This window comes from Simochromis diagramma, unplaced genomic scaffold (assembly GCF_900408965.1).
Source record: "Simochromis diagramma unplaced genomic scaffold, fSimDia1.1 OVJJ01000685.1, whole genome shotgun sequence".
In the NCBI taxonomy this organism is placed as follows: domain Eukaryota; kingdom Metazoa; phylum Chordata; class Actinopteri; order Cichliformes; family Cichlidae; genus Simochromis; species Simochromis diagramma.
The window spans coordinates 18145821-18162455 of record NW_024387477.1 but is presented as its reverse complement, the minus strand read 5'-3'; the positions used below and the strand labels follow the sequence as shown (position 1 = coordinate 18162455).

The window sequence follows — 16635 nt, the reverse complement described above, 5'->3', positions numbered from 1 at the left end:
AAATACTTTGAATATATTTCTGTTAATTGTGATTTATTGCTTAAAAACGTATTGTACAGTTGTTAAAGGATTAAGAAAATCCCCTCTCAAAACATCATACAGAGCCAGGGATTACTTGTATATGCTTGGACAAGTTTAATGGCGATATCTGTAATTTTAACTGTATTTGTGGTGCATCTGTTAAAAATACAGTAAAGCAGAAGTCTACAAAGATCTACAGAAGTCTGGTGGTTTAAAAAAAAAAGTCAGAGGATTCAAAAGTTTAGGCCCTGAGAACAAATACAAAACTTGAATTGTTATAAAATCCACACGATTGTTTTAAATAAAAACATTCACTGTGTGGAGAATTGGGTTCCTACCTTCAAGGATAACTTGGAAAAGAAGTCGGAAACTTTTCTGAGCCTGGCAAAAACAGAGGATTCGATGTATCCAAAAGGTTTAGGAAATATCATGAAAACATGTTCGCGACTTCTGTTTTCCTTTCATAAGCAGAAGGTGACACAGAGGTTTGAACTGACAGCTGCAAGTTCAAACAAGACAGGATGGAGGTAACACTCCGACAGACGTTATTCATGAGAGCCGTATTCTGTGATAAAAGACTTAACGGATACCTGAACGCAGCAGCAAACATCCTGAAGCCGAACAGCTTTCGGGTTTCGTGACAAACCGGTTGCCAAGTGTGTTTCACAGTCAGGTAGCCGGGTAACAGAGCAGTCTTTGTGGAGGTTTTGCCATACCTGCTGGTGCAACCCAAACCTCTATTTCTGGGGTGAGTTGTTTTTAACACTGTGACCACGCCATGCTCATTGAGCACTGACAATGACTGATCTCAGCGCTGCATTCCTGCTGTGAAGTCTGGCGCGAGAATGAGCGACAGGTAGGGAGATGATGTGCCGGCCTGACCTCTCCGGTTTCCTTTTTGTCTCAGTGATGATGATGATGATGATGAAGCCCCGTCTTTCTGGACAAAACTGTTACTTAATACGCTTTACATCAAACAGCACACAAGTTACTATGAGACAACATTTATTTGCTGAAGTTTAAGCAATCAATCAATCAGAAGAGCTGTAAAATCCTTTATATAACATAACATTTCCTCCAAAATAAAACGTCTCTCATTCCCAAGTCCTTCCGATTGTCAGAAAAAGGAATTCTCTGGTTTCCCACATCTGTTATACCTCTGTTAATGCTTAGCAGAATCTGGTGACGGCAACATCTGTTTTTCAGGAAGATCGCTGATACATTTCCATCTTGAAACGTCAACAAATGGAAACCATGGAGATCTGTTCACAAAGTAAAAGTGCATACATTTTACAAATGGTGTCAGATCTGCTGATGTGTCCTGTGCTGCAGACAGGGAGTACCTCGGGCCATGCTGGTCAACCACAGCAGCTCTGTCACGCTTTGTGCCTACCCTCCAGCAACTCGCTCTGCGGCCAATTGGCCGGGCCTCATGCATAGCTTCTCTGGCACCAGCCTTGTCTGGCGTGTTTCTGTCTGTGACAGGTCGCATCCTGCCCACTAAAAATTGTGTAATCCTCTATTTCCCGTGCTGAGAGCCCTGTCAGCTCTGTCCAAAGTCAGCGAAGCCCTTGGTTGCCGCGAAGGCGTCAGGCTGCAGAGGGAAGAAGTACTGCTGGGGAAGAAGGAAGCTGGTGTTCTGGGACGAGTGAGTGGCCATCGGGGGCTGATGGAGCTGCAACTGGGTGTGGGATGAAGGCAGCGGGTGCTGGATCCCTCCTGCCATGGGTGCTGGTGGGGATGTGTAAGGGGGAGGTGGAAGAAGAGTCTGTGGGGTCTGGGTGGGAGTGGAGGCTGACGATGAGACAGTGGCTGATACCAGGCAGCCATGCTGCTGCTGCCCCTGACCTCCGAGAGAAAACCTCCGCATGGAGCTACCTCCTCCGGCTGAACTGGAGCTGGTGGTAGCCGTGCTGGATTGCCGCGATGGGGCTCGCAGGCTTGGGGGAGCCGTGGTAAGGATCATGGGGATCGTTTCCCCCTGGCAGCTGCGTAAAGAGAAGCGAATGGGCTGCTGGGTCGGCTGCTTGGGCCTGAGACACGTGCAGCAGTAGACAGCCACCAGTGAGCCAACTATGATAAAGGCGATGAAGATGCTCCCCACCATCAGGAAGGGCACGTAGATGGGCTCTGTGGGGAAGGAAACACGGGCAATTTTTAAAAAACAAATCTGTAATATTAAACCATTTATCATACATTTCATCAGTGACATCAGCTTATTTGGGTTTAACTTACTATGAAATGTGCATACACCAGCCTCAAAATGTTTGCATAAGAGTAAATAAAGTTAGCAGCTCCATTACAAAGTCCTTATAAGTTTCACATAAAGTCTTACCTTGTGATAAACTAAGAAGCATGACTGTAGCTGTTAATAGTGGGAAAAATTGTGCTAAACGTTTCTAATCATGACATCTCTTTTAGGTTCTCCACAACGTTACGAACAAACAAAAGTCACATTCCTGCTGAAAACACAAACATCTCAAGTTACGCTTCATGAAGCCTTTTCACCAAAGAAATCCACATTAGTGTTTATTTATTTTTAAATGGGAAAACTGGGAAATTGTGAGCATACGATCCACTCAATTAAAGGCTTATAAGCTTATCCGTTGGGGAAATTTAAAGAAAACTGATAAAAACTCCCCCAACAGCAGGTCAGTCTAACACTCAAACGCCTCACAAAGAAGCCACAGAAAGGACTCGCCGTCTCCTGATGTTGTGATTACTTTAGTTTAGAAATTAGTGAGCTGTCAAAGCTAATGTGCTTTATTTCTGGGCAGCATAATAGACCTGTCTGTGTGAGAAGGGTTACTCTTCAAAACATTCCTGGACTGCAAACCTGCGCCGCTTGATCAAATTTCCAACTAATTTCTGCTTACAAATTTTTGACAGGAATTTGTTTAAAGAGGTTTTAGCGGAGTGACTGGCGGGGTGGGTCATCGAAAACGTGTCCAGGTTTCCACTTTGCACTGATAATAATTTGGAGTGTGATGGAAACTGAAGGGAGCTGGATAAGAGCAGGTGGAACCTGGAGCCTCAGGCAGATTAATGCTTCAAACAGCAAAGGATGTAAACCTCATATAAGAAAGCTGCAGTGGAAAAAGGTCTTACAAAACGCATTTTATACTCATTTCATATTTGAAATTCATATCAGAGTGCATTAGTGTCCTTCAGCAAAGGCACTGAACCTCTGAGTGCTCTGTGCTGTCTTAATTGTTCAGCTGACCTCTGACCTCTCTAGGAGGATCCGCTATAACTTAAATAGGCAAGTCCACTCACAGCGTCTCCGTGTTTACCTTTTAAACACTACAGGGTTAAATAAAGTAAACTGAGAGTTTAGTCATGTGTGTTTTTCTCCATTCAAATAATTAAACTCTAATAAATTTGGATTTTTCTGAGGTCTTGCTTAAATTACGCACATGACGAAGACCCGAGGAAATCGACACCACAATCTTGGACCTAAATTAGCTTAAAACCAGTGAACCTACGCGCTGCAAACTCGGTGTTATCCACCTCCCTGTCGTTGGTGCAGATGCCCTGGTCCAGCCGTGCGTCCGCTGCGGCGCAGCAGTAGCGCAGCGCGCAGGAGCCGCAGCAAACGGTGGCGTCCATGGTGTCAAAATCCTCCGGACACTGGAAACCCTCGTGATAATTTCCATTTGAGTCCAGCCACCCGTGGCAGTACTCTCCCTGAGCATCCGATATCCGGAGATTCCAGGTCAGATATCCCAGCAGCAGGCAGCTCAACAGGCGCACCATCCCGACGAGCCGCTGGGGTTCACGTTCCCTGCGTCCAGTGGGCTTCAGCTCAGAGCCTCAGTCCAAGTTTACACACTTTTCATTTGTGTTAATTCACCAAAAAAGAAACTAAACGATTGGATCCTAAGACGTGAAGTTAGGTCACCGTCATCTTCCCAGCGCTGGAATCGCTCTCAGTCTGCAGCTGCTCAAAGAGGGGGGGAATCCTTAATTGAATGCTCTCCGGGTTTCTTTTAAAAATCTCATTACGGAACTTCACTCTCATTCAAACGGGCTTCAGTGACCAGCTGATGCTGAACAACTTGCTTTGGAGTGTCGCTCCAATCTCTCCCGTAACGCGCCTGTGCGTTAAAGTGTGAGCAGAAGTTGTGCGCCCACCTCACTGCAGTTTTGCTGTTTTTGTGGTTGGGGCTGGGGATGTGGTGTTGGGGGGGGGGGGGGGGGGACTAAGCGCGCACGCAACCTCTATTAACCGGACGTTGGGGATCACGTGGTGCAGAGGGAGCCCGGCGTGACTCTAAACGCTTCATTCCAATAAAGCCGCTCAAACAAGGCGCACGAGCTGGGCCACGCTTGTGTTCCAACTCTGCGGCTGTGCTTTAAAACAGGTGAACGCGGAGACATGTGACTCCAGCTTTGCTCGTCAGCATTTTATGTTGCAGTGCTGCACACAGATGAGCGTTTTAATTCTTATTCCAGCAGCTTCTAGCAGCTGCCGAGCCTTACTCATTTTATCATTCACCTCACGTGTAATTATCACGGCCATGTTCGCCCTGCTGTTGTTTCATATTAGAGAGAAGTAAGAAGAAGTCTCCGCTAAAAGCAGAGAAAAACAGGTCCGTCTATTAAAAGCTCCGTTAAAAGGTATCGAGGCGGCGCCCCCGCGTGGCGCTGCGAACTTTTAGCCCCGTGGGCTGTTGGACAGCTGCTGGCCTGCCTTTGACGGACATCAGGTGAAGGGACTAAAATGATCACAGACACCTGATTTTGTTTCCCAGTGAGTAGGTGTGCGGCTGGCAGTGCCCTTCAGCTTACCTCTTTATTGTAATCAGCAGTCGGGTCAAATCAGGGACAGTGATTAGGCCAATAATGCTTTCTTTACATTCTCATTTATCAAACTCATTCGTTTTTATTTGTTAGTAATTTTCCATTTCAATTTTTAAAAAACAATACTTTGATATTGTCTTTTGGCCTGTTTGATTTTTGCCCTCAGGTTCGGTTATGTGTGGAAACATTTTCCTTCCATCTATGCCCGCGCTTTGAGCTCAGTAGCAAAATGGCCTCTGCCTTTTCTTCCTTTCTCCATTCTGTTTCATTATTTATTTATTTCTCTCTCTTTTTTTAAATTTTCAGATTGTAGGCTAACTGCTACAGCGCCCCGTTGTTCTCGCTGAGGATGTTGGCTACAAAAGGAGGCAGCCAGTGGCGCACAAGTCCCGCCTGTATTTCCCTCTGGAGGAGTCTCGGTATCGGCGCCCCCGACTGGGGATTGGAGCGGCGACTTGTCAGTAAATTAGCCCACCCTTCACAGTGTTTGTGAGGGAAACCGAGACAGTGACGGTCTGATCCCTCGCTTATCAGCTGCCTGTCACACCAGCACGCTAAGATACCGACCCGCAGCCATCCGCCGCGCTGTGACACCTGGCCGGTATGGAGGGAGAGATGCAGCCCGCAGATGAAGGGCCGTGCGCCCCGAAGATGTGCCGACAGCAGCGGGGTCCGTACAGCACCCTAAAAACCTTCCAGAGCAAGCGCTCTGCGGGCAAGTCGCGCTTTGACCGGTCCGCTGTGGTCGAGATGCCCCTGTTTGGAGACGGGCATCATTTCACTTTTCACCCCGAACAGCCTCATCCTTTCCAGCCGCACCATCATCAGCAACAGCGTCTGCAGCAGCAGCAGCTCCACCAAACCGGCGTTTCTATCAGCAGCAGCCAGCAGCATCACCGGACGACTCAGCAGCAGCAGCAACGTTTCCCATGTGAGACCAGGCCCAGCAGCAGGGTTCCGACATCCACCTCAGCGGCAGCATCTCTCGGTAGCCAGCAGCGGCACGCCAGCAGCGGCGGAGCAGAGCCCAGATTTTCTCCGGACTGCACCTACGGTATCAGCACAGGTGGGTTTTAAACTTGCCCAGAGTGTGGCACGAAAGTCACTTCTCTTAACGTCTAGGATATTCAGACTTTTACAGTCGTTGCCTCCAGATTAGTGAAACGCTGGAACAGTTGTTTTTCTTTCTTTTGGTTCGCCTCTTAGATGAATGAGTGCAAAGCTTCCAGAGTCAATAAACTTAAGTGTTGCAGGCAAAAAGCCAACATGTCTTTTGTTTGTCTCACATCACCTGAGCTTCATGTTTTTGTTCCCATTTCTTGCTCCTGTCAGCAGTGATTGATTTGCTGTTGTGATGAGAGCAGTCATGATTGAATCTCTAGTGTGCATGTGCTAAAAATTACACCGGGTAATTGTCTGCGCCTGTGTGTTTACTTGCGAATGTATATGTGTGTGTGTGTGTGTGTGTGCAAGAAGGGCTCTGTCTCCTGTTGTAACACATTGTTCCCTGCTCATTTTCTTCTCAGCTGCTGTTCATTAGAGGGGTGCACAGGAAGAAATGTGTTCCCCATGTGGAGGGCGGGTCCATGGGAACCAGCATTAAGATGAAAGCAATGAACCTAACCCTGGCATTACCAAGATTAAATATTAGACATCTCATCCCTTAATCAGATAATAATCTCGTTATCACTGCTGGCAGCAAAGACTCAATTTGCTGCTGCTTATTGTTGCTTTGGAGACAATCAAGTGCTCAGCCAGAGCTCCGGTCTCACTGCAAGCCCTGTATTAACTAACTTAGATGTGAAATGGCAAATTTGTGCATCAGGTAGGGCATATTTAACTTTTAAGTGATCGTTTATCTTTGACCAGCTCGCATCTGTGAAACCTGGGTCTCTTTGTTGTTTGCATCTATTTTGGCATGCACATGATCCTGATATCACTAATGAAACAGTCACATAAAACTGTTTTCCCTGCTCTAGTGAATCAGCCTATAATACACAAGATATATTGTCCAATCAGAGCTAAAGCGTGCCATGCATTTCTTGCTGATAATGACACATCAAAGTGCTTCTATCTACACCACAGAAACAACTTAATGTTCCTCTTATGGCTCGGAAAAAGAAGAAACTTGATGTCCTTTCTTTCACCGGAGGGCCTGGGATTCAGCAATCAGTTCAGCACACAATAACACAAATTGCATTGAAAAGCCTCTCCCAAAGAGTTGTGATTAAAATAAATGGGTCTCATAAATTTTCCCTCTGCCGACCGTGTTGTTTTTAATGAAATTTTATGAGACTCTCAGCTCGCAGTGCCACGGAATTGGTGAGAGAAGGAGACGAGAGTGGGGGCGGGGTGCACGGTGAAGGCGAATGATATCAGATACATCTCGACGGGTAAACAGAGACGGCACGCATATTAATAAATGCGACACATCTGCGCCAGGCTGATAGACACGTCTGAGCGAGTGGGAACGCAGCAATGGCCGCCTAGAATTCATTTTGTCTGTGTGTGTGTGTGTGTGTGTGTGTGTGTGTGTGTGTGTGTGAGGCCAGTGGACTCATAATCATTACATAGAGGTGTGTGTGAGATCATCTCATTAGGACGTGCCTAGACTACCAGGGAAACTATCCACTGAGGCTTGTTTCTGGACAATAGCTCCATGCTCATTTTGTGAAACTGTGACTTTAGAGTTTATTGACATCTGAATAAATCTGTATAATCAAGCTGACATTTCCATGAGCAGAGGAGCCAAGTGTCTGCTGCTCTACTGGAACACTTTGCCACAATAAGACGTGGCAGAGAGCAAAAGAGAGCAAAGAGTAAAGGCAGGCGGAAAGAGCACAAACTACAACCCCAAGTAACCCAATGCACACAATCACTCATGTTGTTGCCAGAACTGCAGCAGCTTAGAGCCTCATGTTTCAGCACTGGTGAAAAGTACAATATGTTTCATCAGGTAAGAACCTCAAACCTGATTTTACAAGCGAGGGTTCCTGCTTCAGTGCATTTCAGAACTTGGACATCTGTCAGCAGAAGTTATTGGTTACTCTGCTGTTTAAGACTTCAGTTAAAAAAACAAACACGAAGCCAAACTGAAGGTTAAACCAGGGGGCTTAACACAGCATGTCGCTTTAGCTGAGGCATCGTCCTGTTTTAGGTTTCTGTGCAATTCAAGCAAAACCATTTCCCTCTAAACACCTTCGTGTTATGGATGTATTAGTTAGATCCACCAATTTGGAGAGAGAACACAGGAGACACAGATGCAACGTAAAACAATATAGATATACTTATTTTCTTCTTATTGCATCAGGTAGAACCATCCCCATTCTGACAGTTGACCTTTTAAAACCAGACAGTTTCTCTACATTTATCCCTCCTTCTGGATCAGATGTCATCTACTCAGCTGCCTCTAGTTTGTCTTTCAGGCATTTATGTTTCCTGTACCCAGGCAGACCCTGTATAGGTGACACCAGAGTGAAGATGTAAGACCACACGCCCTTTCATCAAATTTAAAGTAGCAAACACAGACCTCGCTATAATAAGGAGAGGTGATCAAATCTGTCTCACACAGTGCAAGAAGATCAGATTCTTAAACTCAGGCACAACAATGCTTTGTTTAAAATCTTACTAAGAGAAGTGAAATCACAGAAATCTGCGAGTTATACTGTCCTGGCTGTGCTTTTTCTTGCACTTTGACCTTAGATTTTAACTTGACGTACTGCATAAATTAAATAACACCCATCGATTTCCTTTACGTTGGAACAAAATGCAGGTACATCCTGGACAGGTCACGAGTTCAACACAGAGCTAACCCACAGAGAGAGGCAATCGTTCACACTCACGTTCAATTTGCAATCACCAGTTAAGCAAACAAGCATGTCTCCGGAAAGAAAGCAGCCTGCATGCAAGCAGCGATGGTGCTAACCTCTGTGCCACCGTGCCGCCCTGGACAGACAAAACCCTTCAATTTATGTTCCAGCTTATGAGCAGGATCGTAAAAGCAGCCGTACAAAAAGAGAAGCACTAATGCTGCATGTCACACCGTGCATGACATTATTAGATTGTTCACATTTTAGAGGGATTTTGCAGTTGTAGCTTTTCAAGGTGTTTTAATAATTGCAGCACTTACACTGTTTAGTCCACTGGTTCGTCACGCAACGTTTGATACAGGAAATGTAAAGTGTGCTCATCTCTGAGGTATGAATGGTGTAGGCTATACTTTGCATGTGTGTCTCCTGAAGGATTACTGCTGCACAGCGGAAAAGCCAGATAGTAGCCAACAAAGAAATTATTTCAAGCCTCAAACTCCTCAAGGACTTGTCTGCAGCTTTTGAGCTTATCACTACATCCTCAGCAGTGACTTGAGTTTGCTCACTTGTCCTGAAATCCTGTCACTGTAGGACTGTCTGCCTGTGTTAACTGATTGCATTGGTTAGTGGGTCAGCAGGGAGCATGTGAAAAAAGCCAAAAGCTCCAGCGAGTCTTATAAATGGACCTTGAGGGCAATGTTTGCTTGAGTGACTCTGCAAACACAAGCAGCTCATCTTAAATCCAATGACTGGCTGCTAATGTGAATGTCTGTTGTCTGCTTCAGAGAACCGTCTCATCTTAGATGCCTTCGCCCAGCAGTGCAGCCGAGTCCTCAGCCTCCTCAACAACGGGCGTCTCCTGGAGCCCTCCTCCTCCTCCTCCATCACCTCTAACATTAAGCTGGAAGACGGGCCAGGGGACACTCAGGGGCTTCATTGCTCCTCACAGGGGAAGTCTAAATCCGAGGAGAGCTCTTCCACCACAGACCCTGAGGAGGAGGCTCAACCAAGCCATTTGAACCAACAACAGACCTCTGCAGTTCTCCGCATCTTCACAGACTCCCTGCAGAACTATCTGCTCTCAGGACCTCAACAACAGCACCAGCAGCAGCAACATCTGTCTGCTAGTCTGGAGGACGAGCAGTGCCCGGCACCTGAGTCTGGTTCAGGAGTGTCTCCTCCAAGACACAACCTGGGAGGATGGGGCTCCCCGACTCCATCAGAATCATACGGCCACCCCTCGTCCACACTGCCTGAGGAGGAGGAGGAGGAGGAGAACTGCTGTCCTCGCTGCCTGGAATTAGAGCAGGAGGTGTTGTCTCTGCAGCAGGAGAACGAGGAGCTCCGCAACAAGTTGGAGAACATCCCAGGTGCAGTAATAACAGCCAGGACACAGTGATGACTGCTTTAATCCTCACTCAACTGGGGACAGGAAATCTCTTCATCCCACAAATCTTTTTTTTATACGCTGCCATCTGACTTTTGATTTCATGTGCACGGCATTAATCGGTACCGATGATACACATCAATGCTATTTACAAAGCTTGTTATCGAGGGCTTCTGGGTAGTTGGTTTGCTTTATACTCTTATCTACTCGTATACTCGTAACATGCATAGCATTTGTGTTGACATCATCACTGGAAGGACAGCAGAATCAAAGTCGGATTCTAATATAAACATTTAAAGTCCATGTAGTCAAATCCATACGTGTCATCTTTCTTACAGCGTTTATATGAGTGTTTGTTTTCATCTGTGAAAAATACTGAGCACAAAATGTGCTTGTGAGATCAACAAATTATTAGGAAGTGCTTCATTTTCTTCCTCATGCTTTTGCAATCTAAATGCATCCCACAGTTTAAAAAGTGTGTTCAAAGCATCTATTTTTGTTAACTTGTCTGCTCTCCCCAAAGCATCCTGAGCTCCCTGTTGTCACACTAGCCTAGTTTGCACTAAAACAACTTATTTTAACTGCACATAAAATTCTGTGTACAGTGTCTGATCGTGAAAAACCAGGTTGTAAAGATTTGTTAAAAAGGAAGAAAACCTAGCAGGGTGTCAGTGTTTAAATGCAGCAGATGGGTCGTTCTTTGCTGCGATTTTGACCCTGGGCTTCTCTTTATGGTAACGTTCGCTTGTTTTTACACAGTTCCCTGTCAAAATGTTCTTGACTACTTCAAGACTGTTCTCGAGTTCCACAACCAGCTGGCCCAGCCGATGCCAGAGGAGCAGCTCACAGAGGTGAGGAAGCAGCCCCCTCTTCATTATTCAGAGCAGATGTCATCAGTAGCATATCTTAAGGTGGGGAAATATCACATCAGGTCAACAGTGCATTAGAAATGTCTTCATGCGGATAACTGTGAATGTAAGTGATGTGAAATTAAAAGCTCTGTCTATACAGGAAGAAGAGCGGCAAACAGTCTTTGAGGTTTGTGTCTTAACTTCTTGTTTGTTTTTAATTACATGATAGAAATGTCATGGAAAGCAACATCTTTAGTTTTCTCCTCCTCCTCCTCCTCACAGGGCAGTAAACAGCTCCTGGAGAACTATCCGCTCTTCATCACGAATAAGCAGTGGGACGAAGCTGTCAACTCCTCTAAGAAAGATGGCAGACGGCTGCTGCGCTATCTGATTCGCTATGTCTTCACCACAGATGAGCTCAAGTTCTCCTGTGGTTTAGGCAAAAGGAAGCGGTCAGTCCACTCAGGAGAGGCAGGCCTGGAAAGACGACCGCTCAACCCTGTTAAAGTCAGCTGCCTCAGAGGTAAAACTACAAAACATTATAGTTCAAGACATATTTTAAATAGGAGGAAAACATTACAGGTTATTACTGTTTAAATACAGAAGATGTGGCCAGTTTCTATTTATGGGTCTATTTGCTCAAAAGGTCTTTTTACAAATTGCTTCACTCAAGGCTTGAATCAAGTGTGTGAAATATCCTGAGACCTTTATTGACACAGTTGTATGACTCTCATGTTAATCTTTTAATTATAAAATATGTTATTAGTGTTGCTTGATTGCCATAAGTGGCTTTCTCATTAGAGTGCTCCACTTCTTTAAACCACTGACAGACCTTAAAAGCAGCAGCAGCTATCTACAGTCTAAGATCTGATACATTTGGGGTTTGTGGTCATGTGATGCAGATTATAGCAGCTTAAATTAAAGTTGTCTTAACTCCGGTTGCTAGGCAAAACCAGGAAAGTTTATGTGCGTTGCTATTTACATCTTACATCCAGAAAGCATTCAGATCCCTTCACATTTTGCTCTGGATTTAGTTTTAATGGATAAAAGTGCCCTTGTCCTCATGTTTGCCTTGTGGCAGTGTGGATGGTGGAACCTTACACACATGGGTTTGCTTTTCCGAAACTGTCCCATACGTTCATTTTGCCACATATGGACTCCAATCAAGGTTAATTAGCTCCTTAAGTCGTTGCCTTTTTTAATTCGATTTCCACCTGAAAAAACATCCCTGACTTTCATCGGTGAAAGCTCAAAGCTGTGAGGACTAAACGAGCAACTGTGGGAGAATTTTGAAATTTGAATTTTCTGCATACTCATTTATCACTGTATACAAAATGTTATGTGACCGCAGTGAAGCACAACAATGCTATATCCATTTAGACTTTTGAACTTTGAGTTGAAATCTATACAGCTGTGTGTGGTAGAAAGGATTCTAATAAACTGGATGCATCTGCTTATCTTAGAGAGCCACAGCAAAGAGTCACACTACTTGTAAATGAAGGATTTCACTTTATGCTTTTAGTAAGTTTGCAAAAAAGAAACTTGAAACACATTTTTTGTGTCTTTTTGGTTATTTGAGCATAGACTGATGGGAGAAAGTGGGCATTTTTACCCATTTAAAATTCAATACAGTGGCTTGGGTCTAAAAATGTTATTTAATAGACGGACAGATAGTATTTAGCAAAATAAAATACATCTCTGGATATGAAACACAAACTCATGATGGTGTAAATAAATATTTATAAGTTTCAAAGGGGATAGGTGGAAGTCTAACACTTACCGTTATAAAAACAACCAAACAGAAAACTGAGCTTTCTACGAGTTACCGTCATTCTCATGGCTACAGTTATATGTGCGTTACAATAATAATGGAGTGTAACAGCTAGATGAGCAATATTCCCTGAATGAAGCAGAAAAACCAAACCACTTATTTACAGATTTAATCCATCCTCATAGCAGGAGTCTATAATGAGTTTTTTTGTTCTGTTTACTCTTGTATAGTATTAAAACTAATGTAAATATTACATTTTTAATATAGTTGATATGTGGCTTCCAGCATAGTTTAATATTTATTATCAACCATGGAAATTTAATTTGTATTTTTTAAATTCAATATTATTTATCATAATCATCTCACTGCTATAGATCCAGCAGTTTCCAAATATCATATATTTAGTTTTACTTAAGTTAAATATTAATTTGTTATTATCAACCCAGATTTTTAATTTATTTAATTTTTACATTCTGAAGTTGTTCCAAGTCATTACCACAGCACATTAGCCTGTTGTTATCTGTTGTTTGTAATGTTCTTCTAATTTTACGCATATTATTCATGTACTATATGAACTTCAGTGGTCCTAACACAGATCCCTGAGGAACTCGACGTCGCTGTTTTAAATTGTGAGTCGATATAAGTCAATCATCAAAGATTTAACTTTTTTGGTTATTTCCTTCCTCTTTGGAGCTAAACACCCAAACACCACCCAGTAAGCCCAGGATGTCCTCTGTTTAGCACGTCCTGTCTTAGTAAGGTAGCTCAAATAAGTTGAAAGGTACAGACCAAAAAAAAAAAATTAATTATTTTAATTCCTAATCTTGCCAGAGTTTATCCGGATGCACTGTGCTTCAAACCCAGACTGGTGGATGCCCTCTGAGGAGCAGATCAACAAAGTGTTCAGCGATGCCGTCGGTCACGCTCGTCAGGGCCGAGCAGTCGGCACCTTTTTGGGCAGCAGCGGCAGCAGCACCAGCAGCCTGTACATGGACGGCTTTGACGGACATCTTTCACAGGATGAACTGTATTTAAAAAGCTGCCAGAACGGTCAGTCGGATTGAAGTTTAAGGAGAAGTTAAAGACAAATGCCTGAAATGTAGCTGTACAACAACATATCCCAAAACTCTGACCTTATCCTGTCACTTTACACAGTGAAGAAAACATTCCAGAAGACGTTTAACATATAGACTACAGTCCTCCTTTTCAAATAGTTTTATAGTTTTCCCCATTTTTATACCTAAACCCTTTGTTTAGTGAAAATTGGACTCTTGGAGGTTTTAAATTGAACAGGTTGAGTCTTCCATATGCTCCTTTTTTAAAGTTTGAGCAGTTACATCACTGCCAGTGGAAAGAAGTCACTTCAAGGAGGCTGATTTCTTTTTCTTTTCTTTGTTTTTACTTGTTTTTTTACAATCTACATGCGCATTTAGAGTTCATATGGAAGTTATTTATGTTAATGACCCAGTTAGATACTTGTATGTATGTACCATTGACACCACTTATAAACTTTACCATGGAAAGTAGCACTTAATATATATTTTTTTGTCACTGGTGAAGCACCTTTACTTGCAGCCCTTCAACAGGAGTGCCTCTGAGAAAATCATGTTTTGTTATTTGTAGTTTTGCACTTTGAATCTCTTTATTTTTCCCTCATTTAATGGAAGGAAAAGTGCATTTAAAAAGAAAAAAGTTTGTGAAATGTCTTTGAATCCAGCCTCCTTTGGCTGGAAAATGTTTCAATCAATGCTGCGTTGCTCCTAATCTTCATGTTAGGAAGAATATCGCAAGTTAATCAAAAGCACTATATTGGAAATTGCTAAAATGTAAAAAGTCAGTTTGGTTTTGACCCAACTTCCATTTTTGGCTTGTAAGAATTCCTCACGTCTGCAAAGGACACATGACATTTCTTGTTTGAATTACTGTGTGTAGCAGTGATATAATACTGATGTTTTTTCCACATAATAAACAAAAATTGCAGATTTAAGGAAAAAATGGAAGCCTGGGAAATGTTAATCAGGCTGTATCTTTTTATTTGAATGTTTGCATTTTTTACATCAATGTTTTTTTTCCTTTGCATTCTGAAAATTTGGAATTCAGCTAAAAGAGAATTTGCGGTATTTCGCGAGCATTCCCTTATTACAGTGTTGCCGTACTCGAACATTTCATGTCGGCATTGATCAAGACATCTGGTTTAAGGCAGCTGCCATATAATAATGCCTTAAACTCGTTTGGAGACCACCACAGTGTAAAGTGTTAAAGATGTGTGTCAGAAATCCTGTAATGTGTTTCGTTTGTGTGTCGGTCTAAAGTTTCTTTAAACGTCAATCCAAGTGGAAAAAATGTGATCACTTCATCGTTTTCCTGCAACTTCTCCAATTTGCACCTTTAAGTGTCTTACTGTAGGCAAGGCAATCCTAAAGTGAGAAGTCCACGTGCAGGATTCAACCACTTTTATTCTTTTGTGCTTATTTGACGCTCATTGACTTCACCTCACGACACTGTTTTCTGCGTTTGAATGTACCAGATTTCTTAGGTCAGTCCGCCAAGTTGACAGTGCTGTGTAAATGTGTAATATAAAGTACAGTTATTGTGTGAGGTGTCTTTGAAATACCACTTCTCCCTCTTTAAAAAGCCAAGTAGAAAAGTGCCACAGAAACCTTAAACCAGTCGGATTCTGTTGTTGTGTTGCTGTTCTGAATGTGAGCGTTGGTTTGTATTTACTCCTTTACCCTCAAAGTGGCTGTTATCAACACTGTGAAACATCAGTTGGGTTTTTACAGATATAGTTTCTGTTGTTTTTTATTTATAATAAATAAAATAATACCTGAATCCTATCTCTCTATGAAACAGTATTATCTTTGTGACATTAAAGTTTGTCAAATCCATTTTCTAATAGAGTGATCCATCTGCTGGATTAATACTGTATGTACAGGTGACTTGTTAAAGACGGCCTTTTGTGCCGGCTGGGATCTTGGCAAGAAAAGCAAACATTATACATTTAATCCATTCACAGGTCATTTCACTGTAGCAAAGCAACAAAGAAGGAGACTAAGAGCATTCATCTTCAGTATTAACTTCTTATGTTCTGCCAATCATAGATCTATCATTGACAAATACAGCTATTGTTAACAAATGTTAATGTTTACCACATAACTAATAATAAACCAGCTGGTACATAATTTAAATACATAAATTATCCTAAAAAATGTTGAAAGCATTATAAATGTTGGACATTAGTATTTTTCATATGTGGGTCGGAGACTGTAAAATTTATTAGGCAGGCTGCTTTTTACTTGTTTAAAAAAAAGACTGAATGAATAATAGAAACACCTGTTACTGTCCCGCTCCTTAAGCTATAACACTACATCATATTTTATATCTTAATTTTATGAATCGGCAGTGTAATTAGCTGTAATATATGTGTAGTAGAAGAAAAGGTGCATAATTCAGACGAGGGATGAAATAGAAGTCTTGTAAAATGGAAATGTTTAAACAAGCCACAAAATCCTGTGGGAGATACTACAGAAATACAAAACTTCAGGGACTTCATCAAAATGATTTGGCTGAAAGGGAGTCGCTTAAAAAAATACAAAAAACAAACAGTACATGTGCACAATAGAGTGGTAAGCTTAAAAACATCATCATAGCTAATCTGAAGAAAAAGAGAGGATGACAGGATGTGTTGTGTGCTTGTGCACAGCAAAACCAATGTGTGATTAATTAATAATCTAGGTAGGGAATGAAGGCAGGGTGGGCAGGTAATTTTTCCAAAGTGTCAGGTGAGAATCTAGGGAACCACGTCAGCTGTCATTTACTGTATGGCAGAAATGTCCTTTTAGTCCGTTTAGGTGTTTGCCAGGTGACTTCATATCATCTTATTACACCAGATATATCATAACATTCATGTTTTGTTTTAAATTTCTTTGCTGTCAAATTAAAATATCCTTTCCTAAGGTGGGGGACGTTGAAGTTCATAAACTTCAGACTTAC

The 16635-nt window shown here is 42.7% G+C and overlaps 2 protein-coding genes across 4 annotated transcripts; one reads left to right on the top strand and one right to left on the bottom strand.

The window, feature by feature from the left end:
- Positions 1 to 1009: 1009 nt before the first annotated feature.
- Positions 1010 to 5098, bottom strand: shisa3 (shisa family member 3). Of its 2 annotated transcripts, XR_005693843.1 has the most exons (3): positions 3507 to 5098; positions 1365 to 2151; positions 1010 to 1283 (listed from the first exon to the last, which is right to left on the bottom strand). XR_005693843.1 is itself a non-coding variant. In XM_040015860.1 (2 exons), exons 1-2 carry the CDS (start codon positions 3775 to 3777, stop codon positions 1565 to 1567), a joined length of 858 nt encoding a protein of 285 aa, XP_039871794.1. In that variant the 5' UTR covers positions 3778 to 5098; the 3' UTR covers positions 1010 to 1564. The 2 variants fall into 2 exon arrangements, 1 of the variants encoding a protein (XP_039871794.1); XM_040015860.1 differs by having other exon boundaries at positions 1010 to 2151.
- Positions 5099 to 5397: 299 nt separating this feature from the next.
- Positions 5398 to 15479, top strand: LOC120723974 (BEN domain-containing protein 4). 2 transcript variants are annotated; one of them, XM_040015856.1, is made up of 6 exons: positions 5398 to 5890; positions 9419 to 10003; positions 10780 to 10871; positions 11032 to 11058; positions 11154 to 11394; positions 13474 to 15479. In XM_040015856.1, exons 1-6 carry the CDS (start codon positions 5428 to 5430, stop codon positions 13704 to 13706), a joined length of 1641 nt encoding a protein of 546 aa, XP_039871790.1. In that variant the 5' UTR covers positions 5398 to 5427; the 3' UTR covers positions 13707 to 15479. The 2 variants fall into 2 exon arrangements, with proteins under 2 accessions (XP_039871790.1, XP_039871788.1); XM_040015854.1 differs by having other exon boundaries at positions 10780 to 10931.
- The last annotated feature ends 1156 nt before the right edge of the window (positions 15480 to 16635 follow it).